The 23,765-nt window shown below is 41.2% G+C and overlaps 1 protein-coding gene across 1 annotated transcript; it reads left to right on the forward strand.

Moving 5' to 3' along the window:
* The first annotated feature begins 265 nt into the window (after positions 1 to 265).
* LOC139135771 (biorientation of chromosomes in cell division protein 1-like 1) lies at positions 266 to 23,140 on the forward strand. The gene is made up of 2 exons (XM_070703468.1): positions 266 to 2,557; positions 18,008 to 23,140. Exons 1-2 carry the CDS (start codon positions 2,372 to 2,374, stop codon positions 21,344 to 21,346), a joined length of 3,525 nt encoding a protein of 1,174 aa, XP_070559569.1. The 5' UTR covers positions 266 to 2,371; the 3' UTR covers positions 21,347 to 23,140.
* Positions 23,141 to 23,765: the final 625 nt, after the last annotated feature.

Here is a 23,765-nt window from a genome sequence, read left to right on the forward strand (position 1 = left end):
TCAATCATATTTTGCGACAAGGATCACAACGAGGGTATGATTTCAAGAAATGATTTACACATGTTGAAAACGTGCATTCGAACTTATGTTGACAATCACATTTGTCTTCGCAGGAAATTGGTTTCAGGAAAAAAAAATTCAGGAGGAAAGTACAAAAGCGAGGCTAATATTCGATGCACACACCCAATGATGCAATACCCATTCCTATAGTGATGTTCACGCTGCCATAGAATGTTCCATCATTTTCCACATCCTTTTTTTCCAGAGGGAGGAAAGTGACTACGGTTGGTGTACACAGCAGACCCGTCAGATGTTTAAATCTATCGTAAGTTTCCTTGTAAACAGGAGAGAAACAAGACAAACCTATTGGAGTCGAAGTTTTCAAATGTAAAAGAGTGACAAAAACTGTTGAAGAAAGTTGAAGCACCAAGGAATACAGCAGATTCAACAACATGTTGGAATGGTCACAATATGTCAGTACTCTCCTGAAATATAAAACTTTCCATTTCCTACAGTGGGTGGGGTGAATAATAACGATGTAGATGTCATAATAGTCAAATTACAACAACACGTCAATGCGTCACATTTCACACTTTACGGAAGATTACACAATTTTACAAGGTCTTGTAGCCAAATACTGTAAATGTGATTTTACTGTTGCTTCCTGCCTGAGAGAAAACGAATTACCCAGACAGCGATTGAGTTGAGAGTTACCAGCGAAAGTCAGCTTTTTGCTGTGTTTGTCGTTCTGAAGCAAAGTTGCAAGTGAGTGTTTATAGTACCATTTCACCATATCCTGTTGTGGAGGCGAATTCTCACCCTATAAAAAACCCCTATCTTTGCCTTGTAACCTTGTGGTAGTGACCAAACAAACTTTAGGGGCAGCAGTCTGTTTAGTGATTCTAATGGGTGTGTGAAGTACTGTATCGAGGGCCAACTGTGGTAAAGTACACGAGACAACTTTCAGATCAACAGAAACCAAACAAGACAATGTTGAGTGACCACTTCGTTTCCGTACACAACTTTTTCCCTGGAGGTGCTCTTCATGCCCAAGACGTGTGACCGGATAACCCATGACACGGTTTTCACCCAAACACGGCAGTTGTACTGTCATAGGCAATGAAAAGGCGAAACAAACTAGCTCTTGTGTCAGTTGTGAACAAGTTTATTTTCAATGTTTACTTTTCGCGCAGGATCTTGCGTTGTCATTACCTGTACATCTATGAGATACATTCGCATTCTGTTTAATTTTTCAAATAAACAGGCATGGGTATATCGCATCGGCTTGATCTTTTTAGTGTTACCTATTGAGTTCACTAAAAAAGGGATAGATCGTTAAACATATATAAAATATGAGGTTGCAATTTATTGCTACAGCTGATACGGTAACGGTTTCCATGCCGACGTTGCCAGAGGGCGAGGTCTGAAAGTTCGGATTCGGTTTAAAACGAGTTTTGTAAAAAAGCTATATGTTGACAGAGAGTTGTACCGCCCCCCTCCGCTTTAATATTGCCAATATTGCCAATAAACCAACCCCCTTTTCGAATCACCATTTTGGGTTTGACACCGCACAACAAAGAAATGTTCAGTGATGACGCACCGATTCAACACAGCCATATTTGTAGATGCGGCATTCTTTCACGTCGCGAAAGTGCTGTGCCATTTTCAAAGAAAAGTGTCACACTGTTAAATGTAGGTGCTCCTTGCTCTATTTTACGGAGGTAACCGGGCGGAAGGACATCCATTCAGTGCTTAACCCGAGTTAGGATGACGACAGGGCATCCTTTGTGAGTAGGCTGTTGGGAGCGCCACTTTTCAGTATACCTCGCTGACGCGCAAGCGTTCTCTGCAAGGTCTCCCATAACGTCATCGCGCCCATTTTTATCCGATCTTCTACCACCTGAGGTTGCTCGCAGTCTGACAGAGTTAACGACCGTGAACAAATTTTTGAAACAAAAATTTACCCAAGAAACTGGTATTTTACAAGACTGGTCGTCGGTTTTGTTTTCACCTTACTGGAGGGATTGGTGCGTTTGTTTGTGTGCGCTGCATCGGCGCGTCGTCGCTGATTCCTACTGGATTACTCATTGGATGGTATAACAGGCTAGCTTGAAACTGACATGCCAATTGGACTGAAATAGACATAGCGAGCACAGATCTAATTCACCTCACGTCCTGGGCCCTACTCAGCTATGCCAACAATTTAAACGCGTTGGAAAACAACCTCGGCTCGGACTGTAAGTTGGCTTTGAATTTCACAACCAAACTTTTCTGCGACCACTCGTCAGCTACTCTGGGATCAGTGGCGACGCAAAATCTATTTCGCTGAATAACAGCTTTTCTTGGTGTTCAACGTCTGAAGAAAAATAATATGGAGGAAGAAAAACCAGAAGAAACACTGACGACTTTGCCGTCGCCCGATGAAGAAACTTTAGTCGATGACAACGGCGAGGGTGAATACAACGAAGGCGACCCAGAGACAACACAAGGTTATAACAAGGTCAAGTTCCACTCGGCGAAAATGGACTTGTCACTCAAAATACTCAAAGAAGAATTGGTAAGTAGAAGCGCCGATTTTGTTCGACTTAAAAAAATACCGTCATGTCGTTCATAGTTTTAAAATAGATACGACGGCGTCCATCTTGAAGGGGGGCCATTGGAGGTCTTCCGTATGACCGTCTTCCATGGCAGAAATTTAATGAACTAACGTGATATAGTAAAAGAATGCCACTGACGCATTGACAACATTAAATTGAAACGTATCTTAAGTCTGTGATGGAAAGACCTAATTTCGGAACAATAAGTTAAGTTTGTGAATTATTTCCTTCATAAAACTGTCGACTCTTCCTCTTCCCGATGGGCTGTATTTTTAGACGATTGCCGAAGGTTCTGTGGTCAAATACAAAAACCATCGTTCGCTATAAATGGCATTGGAATTCCGATGGTCGAGATAAAAAGTCGGAAGGAAACCAATCCTTGGATTGAAAAATTTCCCCTGTGAACGCGACAAATCATCGCCTAGCCTGTTCTCGATAAAATAAAAGACGTCATCGCGGCCTTAGCGGGATCGCATTCAGCGTTAGAAGTATTTTCAAAAACCCACAGTCGGCACAAGAGTTGGCCTGAATTGATAAACATATTTCCACTGGTTTTATTCGGTCTCTTTAGTGCTCTGTATGTCCTCCACTGGAACCCCGTTTCTTTAAAGTGCTTTCTTTGTGTACATCAAAATCTACTTCGAGTATCTTGAAGGCAGACAGTCTGGGTCAAAGCTGATAGTGTGAAGTAACCATATACCACGGGAGTCGTGAACGTGGTAGTCCGTCTCTCTCTCCGGGCTGGTAGCCGGCGGTGCGATACCGTGAAGGGCGAATTCGTGTGTAGTGGTGGAAAGACTTTTTAGGGAGCTTGTATGACTTAGTTACACTAGACACAAACACGCTACGATGATTACCCACAAAAAACCACAGAGAGTGCATTGCATAGTCAACAAAGAACAGGTATGGGAAACTCAAAACCATGAGCGATCAAGCGTAACAATCCGCCAACTTTTCGCTTTTTATCAGGCCTTTCTTTGTTAACCCCCCATGTCTTTGTAAATACCGGCCCTAGCAGTTCAGTCAACTTGCACTTTCTACGCGTAGCTGAAATTCAACGCCCATTTCCAAACAGGGGTCTGTGTATGACCGCTTTCAACTGCGGTCAAGCTGTTGTTTGCCAAGTCGGAGTAAGTGAGACTTTTGCTTCGCGGTTTACAAATAGAGATGTCTCCTTTCCCTCCGAATGCACTGAGAACTAATGTTATTCCCGGCGATGTAATGTATACAAGCAAAAATTCATGGTCATGCGCCCTTGGGTTTGTAATTGTTCCCATACCGTATATCAATGTGGAGAAGGTTGTAATGGTGTGGTGGCCGGCGAACATGGCAGGTCATAGCAAATGTTTGACATTGGCGGCGATAATTATCACACATACCGTTTTTCATTGGTCTCATAATTGACAAGTGAGAAAAAAAACACCGAAACTGTAAAATAAACACGTCGGGGTGAACTAAAGATGAAGATGGAAGGATAAAATAAACAAGTGAATAAGTATTGCACCGATGACGATTACAAATATTTGAATGGACGTCAGGTCATGTCATTGCCTCCCAAATCATCTGGACGTGACTGACTTTCTAATACCGCAAATACCCTCAACACAAGGGGTGGTGGAGGTTCCCTATTTCGTGCACATCGCCCTTTGACACTGTTACCATGTACATATATTACGCAAGCATTCACGTACATAGAGTTCCAGTGACAGGCCGGTGCCCTGTCACTGCAATACACTGCCACGGCCGTTTGAATGTGATGTATTCTGAGGATGTATGTTGGCTTTAACTGTCGAAGCAATACACATATGTATGTATGTATGTATGTATGTATGTATGTATGTATGTATGTATGTATGTATGTATGTATGTATATATATATATATATATATATATATATATATATATATATATATATATATATATATATATATATATATATATATATATATAAGTCGTAAAGAAACCAGACCTCTATTCCCATCTGTGTCCAACTTGTACAAATCACAAAGGTCGGATTAGGTTGTCTAGTGTCGTAAAGGGAATATAGGAGAGGTTGGTTTGTTTGTTTGTTGCACTGTTTGCCCGATCCTTCAACGCTCGCAAAAAGGACTCGAACAAACAAGGCTTGTCTGCAGAGGAAAAGCTGTTTCCGAGGAAAAAACACTAAAGATGGGTATTATAGTTACACTAAGCAAAGAGGATGACACATCGAAACTTCTATAGCGGCTTCACTTCGAGGCAACTCATTCACTTATTATGGCCGTCATCGAGCACTTGATCCGGGACAGACTTGCAAAACGACTTGCGAAGCAGCTAGAGTTACATGCAGGCTGTGCACTAGCTGGTGCCCTCAGTTGTAATCTCCAAGATGCCTAAAGGATTGATAATATTCCAAATATGAAATAAAGCGTGCCAAAAATGAACAAAGTTATCACCATTCCAGTACTTTAAAGTATTGAGAAGTTTAATGTTAATACAAATATCCTGGTTGAGAGTACGACGACTGTTGCTATATCGCCAATCTCTATCATTCTCTATCATGGATATTGTTCAGTGTTAAGTAATCAACACTTGAGAACCTTCCGCATCAAAACCGGATAATAAGGATACTCTCAATAGTAGAGTCTATAATTACGCAGTCCAGTTTAAAGAGAACAGGGGCTGATACGTTTTACAAGACTTGCCCCCATCATTAATATATTCTATCTTTTAGTGTGAACAACGTTTTACTGTCTCGATTGTTTTCGTAGCAAGAGATGTGACGACTATGGTCACGCAACCAACAACAGTAATGATTTTAACGGCTGTTTGGGGTCAGACACCAGGACCAATAAATCCACGTCTAACAACAGGCTCTGACAGGCGTTGGATGAGATTCACCCGACAGGGAATGTCACAACATACCAGTACTCGTCAACCGTGTGATTATGACAGTCATAGGGGAGGGGGGGGGGTCCGCGGATGGGGTAAAGGCACGCTGAGAGAAGCAGAAACTCATTAAGTATAGTGATCCACACACAAAAGTTTAAAACTCCCTCGCGCACCTTTAAACGCCCGCGCACGTCGTCGTACTCTTGGAAGGGTCCCTTCTGCTGTGCAGAAATATATCCTTATTGAGCTGATTTCCCCGGCAAAACAGCTGAAACCGTGTTTATTGAGCGTATCATTTTATTGCTGCCCTTTTGAAATGGAAATTATTACTCTCCACCTTTCTTTCCACATGGTCAGATTTAAGTGTCTCTTTTCACGGATATATTGCCTTTGATCGCTCAAAGAATTCGGGGTTGAGTTTCTTGGCCCATTAGAAGCGTGCGCCCTTTAATCCATAGCCGTGTTACCTATCGCTGAAGCTCGGGTCACTAACCTATACCAGTGGCAGTTGTTTGCAACGAAATGGACAGTAGGGGACAAACGCCTTCGGAAATTGACAAATGAACCATGTTGTTCACTTTCAATGAATCACGGCACAGAGTAGAAAAACCCCTCCAAAACGAACTCTCATATGTCAGGAATATACTGCATGATCTGCCATGAGTGCATCGGTGGGAGAAGGGTCGCAAAGACTGGATATTCTATTTTTTGTTGACGTCAAAGGAGTGATAGCAACATGTGGTTACCGTCTGAAGTAACAGGCCTTATTTAAAGATCGCCTGGAATTCGCTGTTTTGTTTTCTCATCTCGAATTTGCGAGGATATTCTGATGCTCGTAGACATTACCTATTAAAAATAGAATGCTACAGTGGATGTTGAAGTCTTTTCATTAAGCGCATACGACTGGCATATGAACGCGGCCACTCAGAAACAGCAATTTGCAACTATATTTGATACGGTTTGACCTCGGCAGACACGCGTAACACATGACGAACTCGTATCCATTTGCTGTCCACAAACGCATGCCCCGTCATACTCAAAACAACAATCTTGTTTTCAAGGTTTTCTGTTTTTGATAGGTCCTACGTGCACTTTTAGGATATGTATGTACGTAAGCTCGTAGCTCTGTCCCTTTCTATACTAGTTCTCAGCATGGAGGTAAGTATTACCTCCATGTTCTCAGTCACTTCGGATTCTTAATAAGTCCCACATTTGAGAGGTTTGAGAATACTGCCAAAGTAGTCCACTCGAATAACTGTGACTCAACAAATCCCACCGAAAGTTTAAGAGAGCATGCAGACGAGTACACATTCCACGGAAACCTGTCAGCTTCGCCTATCTGGCGATTTCCCTGCGTGGATTGGAATGTTCGTTCTTGTTCATACGGTAAAGACAATGACTAATGGATGCTGGAATTCTACAGGAATGTTAACTTGTTCCAAAAAAATAGCTCAACGCTAACCGCTTGGATTGCTATCAACCGATTGCCGATGATATATTGAGCGGAAATGAGTGATTTGATTCGGCGATCTTTGCTGTGTAGATCGGAGATTCTGACAGGAAGTAGACAGTCAACAAAACAGGATTAAAATTTGTTTGGCACTGGCAAGGACATTGAAATTACTGATTTAAAAGGAAACCTTTAATTAATTTGTGCGGTCAGCTGTGTGTCCCTTGACAGAAATTAACACAATGACTTGTTACGAAAAACCGACATCTGATCAGTTAGTGATCAATTTAGTGTTCCAATGATATTCATGAGTTTAACCCAATCAAAAGCCATAGTTTGTTTTCCCGAAACCTGATGGCATTGTTCGGGTTCAGCGCCTGATGTTTGGCGGGAACCTTTGTTATTCCACCAGGCAAGTTGTAATGAATAACGGTTCCGTGTTTAAAACACTCTTATATGACTTAGTAGTCATGGTTGCTTGTGGAAGTAGAAGGTACGAGAAAGCTTTCGTCCAATTCTACGGGAATATCCACCATCAGATCCAAATGCATTGTAGCTTACTGTTTTCCTGTCCTTGCCAGGTAGCACGAACTAAAGAGGTTAACTGAAACATAACCCTTGACAGGTCAACGAGACGGAAAAGTGCCCAAAGATCATAGTGTACCTTGTGAACACCGTTTGAGTGAGTTCACGAAACAATGTTTTCATTGTCCAGAGCGAGAACATGTGGTGAGATCTGCTTTGGTATGCCACGCCCACCTGACCCGTTATTTACATATCAATACATATCACGGCCTGTCGATACACTTAACGTCGAAGTAAATCTTTAAAAATCTGGCCAGTAGATATGAGATTTTTGTATGTGGACGGTAGTTTTGAAGAGCTGGCATATGCATCATAGCAGGTGTGCGCTTGACTTTCTCCCGATTGATATCGGACATGTATATGCTTGCACCTATGTCCAATATCTCTCTATTTCTATCTGCCTGTCTGTCAGAAGCTCTGTCTCAATGAGTGCCTGCCTGTGTATGACTCCCCGTGGGAGTGCTGTCAACTTCTGTCTCAGTCCTATCTCTCCACCCCCTTTCCCCATGTCTTAAGCGTGTAAGTCGTCTTAAATGGCTGAATATCATCAAAATAACATACTGAAACAAAGACATCAGGTATGCATACAATTTACAGGTATAATTTCGTCAAGCCTTTCACATTTCTCTTGAGTTCAGAGAAGAAGAAATATATTTGTAACATGTACATGCGACTTGAACAGAGATAAACGCGCATTCAAGTATTTTGTAAATATTATGCAAACCCTGGATATACCCCCTTTCACAGGAGATTGATTTTAAGGAGAAATCATACAATATCACTTTTGATAGGAAGTCTGGTAATATCAATTTTGTGTTGTATTTGTGTTCGCAAATAGACACATATCACAATACCATCTTATCTTGCACAATACTTCAATTGAAGGCAATTGAAACGTAAAAACAGGGAGATCCATAGTAAACCCAGCTGTGTATAATGCACACACCTGGGTTCCTGTGTTCCTGTGTTCGTCGGTGGTCCTCTGTACTCGCTCGGGTGGCTGTATATTCCCCCGTTTCTAAACGCTGTGTGTTTTATCCTGTCGTATTTGCACAATCTGACAATCCCATCCCTTAGTATAGTTTTCCCCATCCACCCATGACCGACTTTGTTTACCGACAAGCTGCGGTAAATTACATTTTTTATCTCTTCAAAACAAAAACAAAGTCGAAGAGGAGACTGCAGCGTGGGAGGTTTGGCTCTCACACCCATGTACTGTTCGACATAAACACACGACAGGTGCGTAATTCGAAGACATTCATACTATAGCCGCCCTCCACAAACGCCCTGAACTGAGAGAGCAAAGACGCAGACCGTGGAACGTGGAGTCAGTTAGCAACAATGACACCCTTTTACCATTCTGTCATGGCACAAACATAGCACCTGGCGCATTTTTGTCACATTAGGTAACTGTCTCAATATAAAATGCCCATAAATCCTCATACGACACATTCAGCAGACATAAAAGGGGCGAGACAACATCGAATACGTTCACGTATTTTTCCTCTCCGCTCATGTTATGGTCCCTACAGGTCAGCTGTTTTTCAGATCAATAGCGATGCTGGCCCGGAGGATTTTATAATTTCTCGAATGCGGACGTTGAGATAAACAACGTGCTTGGCAGAACGCCCGGGCAAGCCACACACTGTGTCGAAGACAGCAAAATGAATCTTCGTCAGTGTCCCGTAACCTCCTCACCCTGCTATTCCTGTACGCATGCCCAGCCAAGTAATGAGATATCAAAGACAGCTGGTTAAGCTAGAATGCGCCTCGGAAACAGATATTTGAATTCTCAAATATTTACAATACTTTGCTAGTCTGCCACTCGTGTGGACTCACTTTCTCATTTAGAGGCCCATGGAGTAACTTAAGTTTTCGTATTTTTATTTTGTGAAGATAAAATATTCAACATAAACTATTCGTTTTTCTGATCCCAAACTTTGCATAATGACCTTTAATATTTTATCATCGATTATGACAGAGAATGGGTTACAGTTTCCTTTATAAACGTTTAAGCAAAAGTTTATTCTGTCTGCTTTGAGGCGTGCATTACCCCGAACAGGTCAGTATTGAAGTGACGGAAAGAGGGCATGTAACTCTTACTGTTGAAGATTTTTGACCATTTCAAATCAAATCCGTGTAAAACAAAACATTTGTTGGCCTATTTCCTACAGCATTTTGAAATACTCGATATTCAGCATATCAACACAAAGTACAATGTACGCGCATTGACAATGACAAATGAATTATTGGCCGGACCCGGATTTGTATGTCAACACTTAACAGTGATGAATGGTGAACAGCGTGCGACAAAATGTGGTTACAAACCGTATACTGCCTCTCGATCGCACTCCAGAGAGTTGATCGATTAAGGTGGAGTTGCACGTAATCAACACAGTTTGTTTCCGAAGGAATATTTCACATCAAAGATGACAAGGAAACCCCCTCGTACTATGTATTTTTCTAAACCAGAGAATCTAAATTAGTACGGTAGCAATAGTTTGCTCGAAGGATGAAGGGGTATATGTTTGGGGTAGAAAACCTCAATTTTGGTATTAATGGTAAAAAATAATTTTGGTAATAAAACCTCGATACTATTTTCTGAATTTAATATTTCTCTTGAAACAAGCGTATATGTAGAAATCGACTATCTTATTTTGCATTATCTATCCTCATTTTAAAATGGCAGGGTTGAAAGAATTATATACATTCAAGAAAGGATCAAAATAATGATAAGAAAAATTAAAATGCCTCTTATTCAAATTGTAAGAACTTTATTGCCAGCAAATATAGTGGAACAACGTCAGAAGATGTGAGCCTGCGAGTTTAGGGACGTTCAAGGAAACTCATACTTTAAAAATCACATGAAGACCCGGATACCAGTTTGCCGGGAATATGACACACAACAGCTCGCTGGACTTGACAGGTGTATGCAAAAAGTCATCCAAGTTTGTCCATCGAATTATTTTTACCAGTTATCAACCAGCCTTTGACCTTAAGAAAGACGATGCCCGATGCATGACCTTGTGGCGGCATCGTCTTAAAGTCGGATACGCATTCTTTTCCGATCAGTACTTTGTAATTAACCCCAGCGGAGTGTTTGTGCATCGGGCTATCTTAATGGTGCGTGTTAAACAACACGAACTGGTTCTGATGTTTTCCACACATGCCCTGCCTTGCATACCGCAGAATTTTAGGAGACAAAAATGAAATTAATACTTTTGAAAGAAAATGATGTGACCTCATTGTCCTGTATTGATTGAATTGACCACTTGTGTCTTATCTTCATTGGTTGACGACATGATGCCTGGCAGCCAGTCCATCATTCTGCCAATCACTGTACGGTGACTTAGCAATTAGAGTAAAACCACAGCTGTCCGTGTGATGATACTGTGACAAAGACAAAAATAATTATAACTGTTGACACGATCATCACCCCTCTTACGAAATTAGCATTTTTTGTTCGTATATATATATATATATATATATATATATATATATATATATATATATATATATATATATATATAATATATATATATATATATATAATATATGTGTGTGTGTATGTGTGCCTGTGTGTTTACAATCACGCACACAATGTATATATGTGTGTATGTGTGCCTGTGTGTATAAAATCACAAACACATACACATGTATAGAATGTATAAATGTATATTATATATGTAACATAGGACGGGGCGTCCAATATATACCTCTGCTGTATATTAGACGTCATGGTATACGTTACACATAATAAATATAAGTTAAGTGATTTTATCGAGTGCTTCTACGCAGAAAGGAAGCTCAACCATGATGAAATGCTATTATTAATATCAATATTTCATAATTATAGTATTTTCAATAATTACAAAAATAATGTCATATTTCCTAGACTATTTACTTCTAGTTACTCTGTGCATCAGGTTCTGCAACTCTGGAAAACTTTTTTGAAAAATCATAGAGAAATTACAGTAACTGCCCATTAAAATCCCTAATTACAGACAACGCTTGGTTGTGCGGCAAGGAAGTGAAAAACGATTAAACTGAGAGAAGGGAGATCCAATTTGAAATCTACTTCATCTACATGTGTCTATCTTTAGAACATCGGTTGGCGTTGAGAAGACCTTTTAGCCTTAGATAGAATCGTGGTTAAACCTGATCCGTTCCTACAAAGTGATGTCCTTGCTGTACAATTATACCCAGGCATAATGGGTAATGAGGGTTGACAGGTTGTACAAATATCGCTGTGCAAGTCTCTGGGTTATTAAAAGTCGGCCCTCGGTTGTAATTGGTCACTAAGATTAAGATGTACTTTTGATGATACGGTGTTGATGGTCATTAGCTTTGGACTCTTCAAAACTTGGAAGAGGATTGTTATATGTAATAAGTCTTAAAAAGCACTTCATCATTTCTCTACCTTTCGGCTAAGATCATGTGCATGTAGTGTCTGTCTTTAGCAATCTGATTCAAATCCAATGTAGTAATGTGAGGCAGTGAGGGGAGGACCGAAAAAAAGACCGTAATATAGCGTAAAAGACCTGCCCATCATTACATCGGATTGTAATTAGATTTTGTCTTTAGCAGCTTAATATTGGACATGGAAAAGCATTTCATATCCGAACATGGCAGTTGAAAACTTAAGTTAAAATATATTGAGATTGAAAAAAATAAACGAAGATGTAGAAAATTTGTAATGAAATTTCCCCAGTCGCGTGTGTTACTCAATAAGTGGCCGACTTTTTCATTCGAATCCGTAAAAGTAGACCAACCCGTCGACAGAACAGAACTGATTTGTGATTCAATAGACAACCTCTTAACTTTTGCAATATCCGTACAAGGGTCCGACTGCCCTTTATGTCATTAGTAATAACATAAGATCCCTGAAGGGCCCCGAGGTGCTGGCCAACGCAGCCAGCCGACATAGAAAGCTTAGTCAGCACGTTGTAATCTTTCGCAGGCACTAGTGATCGGTATATAATGAAAGCAGACCCGAACATTGGACTGTATTGGTTCTTACATTTCGTCAGCCTCTTAATTAATCTCCAGTGACATCGATCCATGCAGTTTTCTCGTTTTGGCCGGTGCATATACTCCATTTGGAGGAACTCAATCTCGAAGAGACTTCGGACCACACCAGATGTTCAGAGCGGATTTCAGCCGTTTTGACTCTAAAATACCCCAATCACTCTGCCTTATTTATGTGCGACACAGTGAAAATACGGTAATACTGCACGTGTTGTGGCTGGGTAACACGTCACACGCTATTTGAATGCCATAATTCTACGCCTGGTGCCGTTTCACCGTTTGACGATCTTTCAAAGAAAAGTTGTCCCGCAGTTACATAAAGCACAGTAGAGCGGAAATGCATGGTGTTTTGAAGGAGACACGCGTCAGTTCTAGATAGCAGGTAAACTACCTCACACGGGCTACTTGCTCAACAATAATACATCCTTTGATACGTTCTTTGATCTTGAATGTTTGGGTACATACATGGGATAAAACGTCCACGTGCCACGACGTGCGGAAGTCTAGTCATTTCATACTGTACAATTGCCGCTTTGAAACTTTTCTCAAATTATCAAAACTTATTTCTGTATTAGCTTGTACACCGTTATACCAACTTGGCGTTACTAAGCTGTTAAATGTAATTCTTTTTTTATATGTCGTTACGGATTTCATATTTTTCAGAATATTTTGAAATGCGATACATTTATTTTTTCCCGTCTGGCGAATCGCAGCATGATATGAGACACGTCCTTGGCTGACGCTACGCTGAGACATGTATCAGATGAGGATACATATCCCTTTGTACACAAAACAATTGGAAGACGAAATTAACAACTGTTTCAACAAGGCCATCGATCTACCATCATTCACCGGCATGATGCGACCAATAGCGTTGTGTGTAGACTCATGCCGAGGGGCAAAAGGCCGTAGGTCGAATATGAGATATGGTAACACCCGCAATAAACACCCTATACCACGCCGCTGCTCAGATTGAAATAGCATCATTATCGAAATGACACCAAAGTGGAATTTTAATACCAAAACTGACTCTCCAGTCTGCCTCGAACTGTGATAGACACGTGTGTGTCTTGAAAATTACGACCGACCATTTACTCGAGGTGAAAGTGGTTACCTGGGAAGACACGAACAAATATCACACCAAATGATTTTTGAGCTTGTCTAACCTCCGCGCCCATTGCTGTATTCGCGAAACTTTAGAGTTTCCATATATATTTTGATGACATGGACATCTACATATTTTCCGTACGCAAAGACGGATGATAAATTACCCGTTGGTGGTTTGAATAACGAAGTACAGTGTTCTCAGAATCGTAGCCGATGTAAGACAATATCCCTTCCGTCCTCGATGAGTTTAGAAAACTCAAATTTCATCCTAAACATAGTAGGAATAGGGGCCCTACAAGGAGCAGAAACAAGAACTTTTGATTGTAAATGATTCGTTTTCCTTTCAATTACTTGACAAAGCGCATGTTTCCGTATTTTCATAACGAGGTTGAATCGTCGGCTGCGTAAACTTATCTAATTTGATTTTTCTTGCACTCGTGCATTGTGACATCTATCGGATGTCAAGTACGGCAGTACACAGAGCATGCGCAGTGCAGCGCATTTGAGTCGAAGAAATACAAAAACTGTTTTGAAACTTTAACAAAAACCAGCCGTAAGAAATTACGGGAACATAGACGGAGAGACTTAAGTAACAGATATTGTTATTTTGTACTTGAAGTAGGCCTAATTTGTGTTATTATGTATAACACTCTGTATGTATATATATATGTATATATATATATATATATATATATATATATATATATATATATATATATATATATATATATATATATATATATATATATATATATATATATATATATATATATACTTATACAATACATACTTAAACACATAGAAGATGATGGGATATATAATTACACAAATACATGGACGCAGTGTACACTTGCATTGTGTCTGTCGTTATAAATCTTTGACATAAGTATAACAGATTGTTTCTTTCCGCCACACCGCTGTGTACAAATTATACAGGCACAACTTTCTTTACCATTGCTTTAATGTGAATGATTCAAATATCTGCAGATGTCACCATCTCTGGATCATTCTGACCTCGACATGAAAACAAAGTGAGGTCAAAAGTCACCATGAGGTTTCATATTTCTCCCGTCGTATGGATCCACATATCAGTGATAACTGATTTCACGAGTCTAGAAAAGGTTCGACATTTCAACCCAAGGACGCTTGACAAATAGTAAAAAATCCTGGAGATTAGACTTGAAATAGTCGACACCCTTCCGCCCGCATCATGTCTGGCCTACCACTTTTCGACTTTATACTGTACAAGTCAAAGTACCTGGAAAGCATGCCCCGAGCCGTAATCTGCGAAATGTAGAACAATTAATTTCCCCTAGATAGGGGGAAAAGTTTAACAGACATAGTCAAGAAAATAAGACCTGACAATAAATTAACACTGGTATAACTACCGATGTTGAAGTATACAGAAAAACGATATCATATTCCTACAACATTATCTCTTTTTAAAGCAGAGTTTATGCTATCGTATTCAATGTTGGAAAAGTGTTGTTTAAGTATGACAAATTCAATTATAACAGCGTCCATTCAAAAATATGTTCGCGATGCATTCTGCTGCTGCTGTACGGATCGCTGCATGATTTTGTATCGCGATTCGCAGTGCGGGTAAGAGAAATACACCAAAATGCATCGGGGCGAGGGCAATCTAATTTTTGCAACATGTTTATTTCAATTTCAATATCGCGTATCGCGTTTCTTCATCGGAAGCTATCCAACGCGGCAGAGAGGAGAGGATTACCCGATTGTGCCCCGTGTATGGCCATCATCTCAAGTCGCTGTTATTTATAAGAAATGAGCTCGTTGCGTGTAGTTTACATATCTTCTGTCGATTCCCCGCGGAGTCCCACGCTTATGACTCTGACGTCATAGGAAATAGACGCCCATTGATGTATGGTTTAACAGAGTCATCGAAAGCTGGCACGCGGACCGAAATAAAACTTTAGATTTGTGACTATTCGATACAGTAATACGACGCCATCCATGGGTCCTTGGTATTTCTTCATGTCTTTAATAGTGGCATTCTTTCCGCCTACGACTTGTATTCGTGTTCACACGTATGGCAGTATTCACCATGAAATTGGAAGGCGTACATTTTTGCTCAAACTTTCCTCCGCAAGAAAACTTTCTACCATATATTTTCAACATCAACAATAAAAATCGGTGGTTATACATTGCAAAATTTTGGTAACTCGAAAACAAATTATACCTTGAATTTCCCGATATTCGAAATTCAAAATGGCCGCCATCCCTGTGTCAAATGTATAGGAAAAAATTAATTTTCGATTTTTAGCTATTATAGACTATAGTCTATAGAAGCTATTGGGATGGGTATCCGTCCGGCGTCCGTCGTCAGCCTGTATATATGTATGTCCGTTTGTGAGGCGTCCGTCCACTCAAATATCTTTCGAACCGCAGTACTTACAGATTTAATATTTCTTGTGTAGGTGCAAAATATGATTATGAGAAACATTTTTTTTTTTTTTTGATATCGTTGAAAATATGCAAATTAGCACAAAAAAGGCGTTTTTGGTAAAAAATCTTCTTCTTCATAACCGCTGGTCAGATAGCTTTGATATTTGGTGTACAGTTCCCTAGGGATGACCCAACTTAGATTTGTTCAAATTGTGATGAAATATGCAAATTTGTATTTTTAAGGAATTTTTTTGTCATTTTTGGTCAAAAATTTATTTTATCAAAACCGCTTGTCTGACAGCTTTGATATTAGGGGTATAGGTCCCTAAGGATGACCCATATCAGATTTCTTCAAATTGTGCAGAAATATGCAAATTTATATTTTTAAGACAATTTTTGTCATTTTTGGTCAAAAATATTTTTTTCGCAAAAGCACTTGTCTTATCGCTTTGATATTTGGTATACAGGATTTATAGGGATGATTAAAATATCATGTATTCAAATCATGATGAAATCTACAACTTTGTATTTTTTGGACAATTTTTGCCAATTTTGGTGAAACATTTGTTTCTCAAAAATTACTCGTCTGACTGCTTTGATATTTGATATACAGGTTCCTATGCTTTATCTTAACGTGATATATATATTGAAATAATGATGGAATCTTCAGTTTTGCATTTTTGCAGCTATTTTTGCTGTTTTTGGTCAGGCCATCCTGAAATGAATTAGCAAAGAAAGTCACCTTCTTCATCCACACATGCGTCACTAATAGTTATTCTCTGCATAACATAGCAGAGCTTTATTGGCTGTTAGGTTGCTTGTTTCTTTAAAACCGCTGGTCAGACAGCTTTGATATTTGGTATATAGGATGACATTAGTGAAACAATTTCATATAGTTAGGAACTACTTCATTTTGTGTTTTGAAGGCAATTTTTGCCAGTTCTTATGTGTATAGATTGGCCTGTAAGTATGAACCATACTGAAATAATTCTTCTGCCATAAGAAATTGCAAAAGGACCTCTGCACTTGCTATATCTGGTATTATGGTATGTACGTCCTCTATACCATCCATGTCTACAGTAGCTTCAGGGACATTGGCACTATGTTTACTTCAAGATCTTCAAAATGAGTTCACACAATCGGTAGATCAGAAAAGTATTGTAAAATATGAGAGTCTGAATTCATTGAAATACCTAAACTTTTGCCTAAACTTTCCGTATGCAAACTTTAAACTATTCGGTCGAAGTCAAGAATAAAAATTGAGGGTCACTCTGCAAAACTTAGTACTAGGGAAACAAATTACTTAATATTAACAGACACTTGAAGTTCAAAGTGGCCGCCTTCCATATGTTAAGTCTATGGGAAAAACTAAATTTTCTATTTTCGCGTAAATAAGTCCGTAAAAACGCTATTTACTCAAAGAGCTTCAAAATAAACCGCCACAAGTGGTAGACCAAAAACGTATCGTAAAAGTTTGAGAGTCTGACTATCCGAGATGCATTCTATCTTGACCACAGTAATGTTAATTTCCCTAAGGTTATCACTTTAATCGGTTCACGCACCATGTTCGAAATAACTGTGTTGCATTTCGATCGCATAATATGCCAAAGCACTTACTCGCGCACTTGTCCAACAAACTGCTTACGTTAAACCGATAAAAGCTGTTTCATCTCAAAATCGAGAGGGCTAGCCATGTAAACACGAGCACAAACACATGCCGTACGATGTTTAATTCTCATAAATATTAAGTAATACATACATACACACTGCTGATGATTCAGAATTTATTTGCATGGCTGGCCACCACAAAGAACTACAAGGAACACTAACAATCAAGAAGTACGACAAAACGATAAAAAACCGACAAAAAATATAATAACTTTCAGTGCACTTTTCTATGATCTAGAAAAATGAAAAATAGACGTCTACAATCATTTCATCTTCTTTATTCTTTTTGCAGGTCGGTTTAAAACACTCAGGCGATTCCCTCTCTCGCAAAGTTGCAACGATGTTCAGAACCTTCAACGAGATGAAAGACTCGGGCGCCCTCAGCGACGTCAGCGATGTGGAGTTCGAATACGAATCGGATGAGGATAGCCAAACAACGAATCCCAGCTCTGCTGGGTCCCTAGAAGACGACGAGGATTACTTGCTCGGCGACAGAAGTAGGGAATTGAGGCGGGAAAGCTGCCCGGCAAATTCCCTAGATTCTGGATACTACTCAAGGGCGTCAGATTCGTCTTACGGTCGACCGATGAGGCCCGGTACTCTCTTTATATCTCCACCAATCAGCGGAGAGGAAGACGCAGACATATCGGGAGAAGAGTTACACACATCGAGTGAAGACGACAACGAAATATCTCACCACAGCCGTTGTTCGTGTTGCCCGCCATCGCCAACAAACAGCGTTTCAAGTGCCGGGTCCTTTTGCTCCTCCAGAAGTTCGTCAACGTCATCGCTGTCGGACTCGGACAGCGATGATGAAGCAGGTCAACAAAATGATGTTGATGTCATGGGAACCCAGAGTAGCGAGGGCACACAAAGTGCAGGCAACGCAGCCATGAGACAATCCCAGGAGAAAAATGAGAAGTCGTCGCCTGGTGGAAAAGGCGGAAAACCGGACGCTGGTTCTCAACCTTGGCGCCCGAGGAGGCTGAGTCCTGTGTATGAGCAGTCTCAAGGCGCACATGATACAGGGAGCTCTCCATTTATTCCAACGCTTGTCTTCAAACGATCGGACGACGCCGACGGCCACAGAGATGAAGACGAAGAGGTAGAAATGGAAAAGGTTCACCTGAGTACGATCGAGGAAAGCAACGACGAGGTGCCGTCACCTGTTGACAGTGTCTTGTCCGAGCGGCGTAGTCCAGACGGGTCAGCCGACGACGACGTCCTGAGCGATGCGTTCGAAAAGGAGTCGGTGATGACCGAAATCGAAGTGGATGTCGTTTCCGATGGGAAAGAAAGCGAAACTGACGAGGAGAGGAAAAGCGTCCAGCAGCTTACGGCGGCTTTCCAGAAGATGGGTGGTGCCGCAGCGACAGGGAGCGTGAAGAAGCAAACGCAAATAACAGAGAAACGAGACGTCCAGCAAGAAAGGGAAAGCCATAAAGGAAAGTCTTCCACAGTCGAGAAAAGCAGCGGTAGCACGTCAAAAGAAAAAGAAGACCGCACTCCCAGTGCTGCAAAGGGAAAACGTAGCGAGAAACCGAAGTTAGCTGAAGAAAGAAAGGAAGAGAAAGACAAGTCAAAAGAGAGTGAGTCAAACCAAGAGACCGGGGAAGACAGCGATGAAAAGGCGCTACCAGTCTCGGAACGCAGAAAAATGTTCGACCATAAAACAGCGTTGTCGGGTGACTCCCAGGGAGTAAAAAAACACAACTCGAAGAAACACTCATGTCCGTTGCACGGCCACCATCATTCAAAGGACCGAGCCGGTGAAAAAAGAAAAGAGACCCCAGAGAAGACAGACAATAGCAATAAAAAGGAGGCGGGTATCGTCAAATCAACAGCACCACAAAACCATGCTGGCAAACGAGAAACAATTGAGAGTAGATATCAAGAGGTCGATGAACCAGACAGGGAGACGCTTGCGGCGCAGGTGAGAGAACTTAAAAACTGGTGGAAAAATCAACAGGGGAAGACAGGTGACGACAAACGCACACAGGAGTCTGGAAGTACTAAATCTCGATTACTTGACGAGCTCAGCCGATCCCGCAACTTCACCCCTAGCGCTGAATTCTTGTCGAAAAATGAAGATTTGATCGCGGTACAGCCAGTGTACAGTCGAATCCAGTATGGAAAGCCGGGATCCAAACCGAAGAGGGTCCTGGTGATCCCATCAACGACAACGCCCTCGGACGATGAAGCGTCAAACGACAGGTACGTTCTGATGTCTCCGGTGCTCAGCAACAAGCGGCGGCCACAGGGGAAAGAAGCCAAAAATGCGGAACGTTCCCTATCAGTAGACGCAGGCTACAAGCTCATGGGGCCAGTCAGGGGAAGTACGAAGCCCTCCAGGCCAGAAATAACATCTAAAATACGACAACGGAAGACCCGCGAGCCTTGCAGAGTTGCCAACATCGTGTCCCCTGATGAGCAACCTGAGAGAGTGGTATGCATGCAACCAGTTCACAGTCAGATTTACCGGCGTGACCAGTCTCTCCCACCCGATATGCGGCTGGACAGCGACAACCCTGCTTTCGAATCACTCTCGAAACGCCCAGACATCGAACGGAGATGGAGTTTCACACCTGAGGAGCACCATTCTAAGGATCACGTGTCACAAAAACGGCGACACTGCGTCGGAAGTGATCCCTACGCAACCAGGTCAACAACTGAAACAACGAAGACAGCAGCGCCGAAGCAGAAGGCCAGCATGGAGCCCCACAAGTCGTCTTCCTCGGCGAAAATCGTTCTATCGGCGAAACCCGACAAAGTGAGAGGTCTTTTCAAGGAGCTTCAACAGATGGATGAACCCTCAGAGACGCAGAAGGGAGAGAGCGCCCCTATGACGCCACCGAAAAACACACAGTACGGGAACTTCGTCTTCGTCAAGGAGAACAGAGTCAAGCAAATGCCAGACGGGACGACCAAGGACTCAAAATGTCTGAAAATAGTGGTGAAAAGCAAAAAGAAACCAAACGAAAAGAGCGAAACAGAAACACAGGAGGAGCCAAAGAAAGCAATCGAGAAACAAGAAGCAGGGAGTACGGAAAACAAGCGCGTGACTTCAACATTCACAACCGAAATTGCAGGAGTGCGGTCACCAACGTCAACGAATATACCTATAATAACCAGAGATATTCCAATCATTACAAGGGACATACCGATTTTCAGCAGGAATGTACCCATGTTTGCCAGAGATATACCAATGATGTATGGAGACATACCGGTGATTACCAGCGGGGACACATCGACGTTTTCGTTCGATATTCCAATGATCACCCGCAGCTTGTCGACAACATCGAGAGAGATCCCCGTAGTCGTGAACAGGCAGACGTCGAGGACGTCGCCAGCTGGCACGGTCAGGCAGCAGAGCAGCGAGACGCACACCACCTCGTATCAGACGCGCATCGAGAACCCGGGAGGCGGCAATGTCATCGTCATCCGGCGCCAGAAGACCTTCGAACCGCGGGAGAGTAGGGTGATCGCAAATTTCCAAATCGAAGTCCCCAGAGGCCAGTCGGTGCAGCGACATTTTCTTCATCAGGACACCAGCGCCAGTCGGCCGAGCATGCAACAACTAGAGGGAAGTCGAGTGAAGAGTACTTACAAGTACACATTTGGTTCTACTTAAAATAAACTCAATACAAGTGATGAAGAAGAACACATCGCAAAAAATAAAAGAAAACAAAAATAATGTATATTTGTGCATATGGACAAAGTGGTGCCATGGCAATACGAGAAAATTGTCTGCCTCCGTCGCGTAGTGATTTCCATGGAAACAGGTAATCCAGTAGTCTTTGCCAAGTATTACCGGGTGACCTACTTCACGCGACTGTCTAAATGCGTATTTTGAAGCTGCCATGTCCAACACGGATTGCTATGCCGACAAAATAGAAGTAAACAAAGTACAAACTGAAACTAACTAATCATGGAAACTCTAAATGCGCCCTCTGGCGACCACTCCGGTCCTAATTCTCGGTCACGGGTTCTGTCGGGCGAGGGGAGCGGATAAATTACATACGGACGTGTCATCAGTGACTTAGAGTAAAAAAACATCTCACACTCAGACACTCTACAGAATTGCAACGATTATATACCCGACACGCTGCTGTATCGCAACAACATTGAAACTCAGAGTTGTCACCAATGCAATAAGAAAATCAGATAAGCGAAAGCCACCACAACCATTTTTATTTTCTGTTTAATTTACATAAAATTGCTTTATATGATTAGACATGGAAGCGACTGAGAGGTCGTTCAGTCATTTGCCTTAATGTCTCAGAGATTCATTTCCATGTTTTTTAAGATCTCACGAAATTGACAATTGTTGACATCTTGTTGCACGGGGAGACATTTTACAAACTACAGCAGCATTTCATCGAGATGTGTGACAAGGAAAAAAAACGAAATTACTTAAAGTACTTGTTTCACGGGGCGCTGTTTACATTGGATTACGACGATCACGCGATTGCTGATACATATTTACGAACTTCAACTTTCAATATTTATTACTCACGTTTACATTAACTCACTTTCCAAAGCTGTAAATGTAAAAATGTAGGTTCGATTTTCCAAGCAAGTCATTATATTTTGTGCAATAAGTAAACTTGTTACTCATGTGATGTGATTCTTTTGAAGGTCAAGCTTGATTGTCAAAGTCGTAGATTAACGATTTCTTGTTCTGTAGGCCTTAGTTTTCACGTTCTCAAATTTCCCCATTATGTTAACCTTCTTCCGATAACCCGCCTCTCTTTCAGTGGTTGACGTCAGCCGATGTTTTCCGACTGCGAAGTATCTCGACAAATTTCGGCCCGTGGTTTATACAGAATTCTGTGTCAGGACATGGAGTTGCGTAGTGCCAGATATCCGAGTGGTCCATTTGAGGAGAAGTACTAAATTCTATGGTTTTGTGATTTGTATTGGTCATTGAAAATGATAGGTATCACAGTTAAATGACACAAAAGATGCCCTATCTAATTTGTTTATGCTATGACATGCAAAATACTCGTTTCCCATCCTTGATCGGTGTTTACACAACCTAAACTTAACGAATTAATGGCATTTCATCCTTATGTTACTATTGTAACATTAAATGGTAGGTAATCCCCCAATAACGACTAAATTGTGTGACCTTGAAAGATTGGATAAACAAATATGTCCTGATAATTTTCGAGAGTCAACGTATCCCAGAGTTTATTCATCTCGGAATAACACGTTCAAAACACCAAAATGAATGGCATTTCGGCCACACCCCGTGACGTCACCTTCTTTCCGATCATCGGCTGATACACTGAAAACTGTGATTTGGTTAAATGTTTAGTCTTGCATACTTTGTAGATTTGCATGGTAGTCAAGTTGCTCAAGTTTAAAAAGGAAAAAAAAAGTGTTCAGTGGTTTGACAAATAAAGAAAAAAACACGACCGCATTTGTTGTATTGTGTTCTCTTCTTTTATATGCACATGTACTTTGAAGTTGGCGGGCCTTAGTCAGCACCTTTTGACAGTGGGACAGTGGAAAACTCTGCAGGAAAAGTAGTGCTTTTTTCTCCTTGAAAACTTTGAAAAGTAAGCACGACAGAATATCGTCATCACCTGAAAATTCTACAGGAAATTTTTTTTTCACCAAATACACTCTGAAAAACTTTGTGCGTACGGACGCAAAACAAAGAATTTACTCAGTATTCAGGTCTTATTTACCATTGCATAGATCCCAGAAAAAGAATGTGGAAAGGTGAATGCTCCATGAGCGACAGTATCTTAGGTTTTCTCCTTCCACGAATCATTTTTTCTATAGTATGGTGTATTAGGCATCTTTCGTTCCACGGTCGTTCACATTTAGCGTAGTCTATCATGTTGACCATGGCGATTCCTTTACATTTTCATGTACCTAATCTCGCTAGCAGGTCCCCGCAATACACACTCTTCTCCCAGTTGGAACCTTCCCTGAGTTTGCGGCAAGTTGACGGGTTACTGGTCATAAAATTCGTAACATTTCGGAGCGCCAGTAACTAATATGATTTTAGACACCGAATTTGTTACTTTGGAATGGCG

Source organism: Ptychodera flava, chromosome 6, assembly GCF_041260155.1.
Source record: "Ptychodera flava strain L36383 chromosome 6, AS_Pfla_20210202, whole genome shotgun sequence".
Taxonomy (NCBI): Eukaryota; Metazoa; Hemichordata; class Enteropneusta; family Ptychoderidae; genus Ptychodera; species Ptychodera flava.